This window comes from Rhea americana, unplaced genomic scaffold (genome assembly GCF_003343005.1).
Source record: "Rhea americana isolate MKP2758 unplaced genomic scaffold, rheAme1 scaffold_48, whole genome shotgun sequence".
In the NCBI taxonomy this organism is placed as follows: Eukaryota; Metazoa; Chordata; class Aves; order Rheiformes; family Rheidae; genus Rhea; species Rhea americana.
The window spans coordinates 1,729,211-1,731,950 of NW_028186623.1; the positions used below are offsets into that span (position 1 = coordinate 1,729,211).

Below are 2,740 nucleotides of genomic sequence, written 5' to 3' on the forward strand. Positions count from 1 at the left end.
TCTTCTCTGTTTCCTTCCCTTCCCCTTCCCCTTTTCCTTTTCCTTTTCCTTTTCCTTTCCTTTCCTTTCCTTTTTTCTTTTCTTTCTTTTCATCTTCACATCATTTCCAGCCATTTGGCGTGGAATTTGCAGGTGCAGTCATTCTAATTCTAAGGCTTTCTGCAAATCCAGTGGCTACTTTGAGCCTCTCTTTAGCTGGATGGAGGGCTTGGGAGCCAAACTGCATTTTGTAGAAAAGCCTCTGTCTCCGTGGTGTTTAGTGGCAGGGTGAGCGCCGCGGGCATCCCGGGTGGGATTCGAGCTGCCGGCCTCCGCGCTCCCCCCTTCGCCCTCCACGCTGGCGCGTGCACCCCTCGCAYGCGGCCGGCAGCTGGCCGCGTCTGGAGCAGAAGTGTCTTGAGCTGGAGCTTTGCATTGCTCTTTTGCCTTAACCGTGACTTGTTCTTTAATTTTTAGAAGAGACAACTACCGCTCTGACACCCTGGAAAGGTCAGTAATACGTGGCCCCCGCAACGCGAGCGCTCCCCCGGCTCCGTTTCCCCCGCCGCCCCCCACCCGCAACCCCGCCGCGGCTCGAGCCGAGGGATCCGCCGAGCAGCGAGGGCCGTCTCTTGCCCCGCAGCCTCTCCCCGCGTCCCCCAGGCCGCGCCGCGCCGCTCCGCGAGGTTCCCCGCAGCTTGGCTGCAGCTCTTGGCACRGGTCGCCTCCGTTCCTAGCTGCCCRYGGGATTAGCCGCCCTCGTGCCCGCGCATCGGCAGCCCGGTCTGCTTTCGGGCAGCGCGCCGCCGCCGCCGTCTCTTTGCGGGCTTCGCCCTCCGCATGCCGCGGCCCCCCCGCCTCCGTGCGCCCCGCTCGTGCGTGCGCTTCTCCGTCCCTGCTCCGCTCCCTGTCGCGGGGAAGCGAACCGGGAGGGCTTTGCGGTCCCCTTCCCCGCGGCGCTGAGTAGCTGCGTCTTCTGGGAGGCGCTTCCTTCTCCGGGACGGTTTTTGTGCGGCCTCCGTCCTCGTGTTCTGGGACGCGGTGGGGCGGGCAGCCCTCTTGGCCGGCACTCGGCACRTCAGCCGTGCGATCCGATCTCTGGATCGATCGGTCAGGCCCRGAGCGGACCAATGTCATCTTGATCGGGGCATCTGTAGGCATCTGGCTGGGGTTTTAATGCACTCAGCAGGGAGATGTCRGGACGAGCTCTGGGCTCGGGGCGAGGTTTGGAGATAGCGTGGAGCAAAAGCCGTTACTGTCTCCCCATCTTTGCTGTCTCCACGTCTGACCTCGGGCGCTGCTTGCTCGGAGGCTTGGAGGGGAGAATCTTTATGGTTGCGTCAGCACGCCGTCCGCCTGATCCGGTGCAGCAATTAACGCCCGACGGCCCTCACCGCGCCGACAGGGCCGCGGAGCGAGGGGAGCCGTGCCCGGGTTTCGAAGGCCTCGGTCGATCCGACCTCCTCGCTGGCCATGCTCGGGCAGAGCACCGGCCCGGAGGAGCTCGGGGGTCCCTCGCATCCGTGGTGCGACCCTCCCTCGGGCGGGTGAGCGTAGTTCCGTTCTTGCCGTCTTTCTAGGCCTCCGGGGCCGCTTCTCCTCTCGTGCCGAGCGGAGCGGCGCGGGGGGCCCCGAGTGCTGTAGCAGCGGGTAGGCGTGCGGGGCGTTCTGCATCGCTCCCGGTGCCAGGGCAGCCGTGGCGCGGCGTTCGGCTGCCCGGATGAACGCCGGGCCGCCGTCGGCGCCGCGCGGACGGGGCGGGCTCGCGGCGGCGGCGGGCAGGGGGGGTGTCCGGGGTGCCGCCTCGTGGCTAACGCAGCGCGCTCTCTGCTCGCTCCCGCAGGCCCCGGGGCAGTGCACGACGGCAACAACGGCGCGTGGCGGCGAGCCGGCGGCGCCTGGCTGCTGCCCCTCTCGCTCGCCCACCTGCTGCTCAAGTTTTGACCCGAGCGCCGGCCCGCGCACCCGCGGCGGCGGCACCCGCAGCGCCGGCGAGCGAGCACCCGAAGACAGAAGAAGAAGTATTCACTGTTTCCGAAAATAATCATGAGAATTGAGAGAGTATCCGGCCAGGCAATCCGGGGCAGGGGGAGAGAGGAGAAAACACACCACACCGAGAAGAGAAGGGAATTTGGAAAGAACCAAAATCCGAGGCTTCCTGCTGAAGATGCACCATGACTGAGTCTTTTTCGTTCCTGTTTTCGCCCCCTCCCTCCTCCCCTCCCCATTTCTTTTTGGCCCCGCCACGGGCGAGCCTGCCAGTCCCGAGGAGCGGTCGGTCCGTCGGGGCGGGCGGCTCGTCCCGCTCGGTCCCCCCCCGGCGGAGGACGGCAGCAGCCGCGGCGCGCGACCTCTCCGTCCCAATGCGCAGGTCTCCTTCTTGATGAGATTTCCCCGTCTTTTCGTGGACCATGCCACCATTTGTGTTCCAAAACATACATACATATATATATATATATATATGTACATGTGCGTGTATATATATATACACGCACACGTATATACATATATATATATATATATATACACACATACCCTGCTATACATATATATATATATAGATCTTTAAATGTTGCAGCGAGGATGTGAAGGCAAAGGAAGAAAGCGAAGCAGTTGTTAACCATGCGTTCATTGTACAACACGCGGACATCGTGAATAATAAGGGATTCTGAGTCATTCTTGATTTTATTAATTATATTTTCTGATACGAGCCTAGAACTGTTAGTTCATAAAAAACGAAAATGCAAAAAAAAACAAAAAA

The 2,740-nt window shown here is 61.4% G+C and overlaps 1 protein-coding gene across 1 annotated transcript in view; it reads left to right on the forward strand.

Moving 5' to 3' along the window:
* The window catches only part of NTM (neurotrimin), a 148,426-nt gene extending 145,686 nt beyond the window's left edge, over positions 1-2,740 (forward strand). The window contains exons 8-9 of the mRNA XM_085316724.1: positions 457-489; positions 1,823-2,740. Of these exons, the coding sequence (XP_085172850.1) occupies positions 457-489; positions 1,823-1,923 (134 nt within the window). The 3' untranslated portion in view covers positions 1,924-2,740. The remainder of the gene's footprint in view (positions 1-456; positions 490-1,822) is intronic.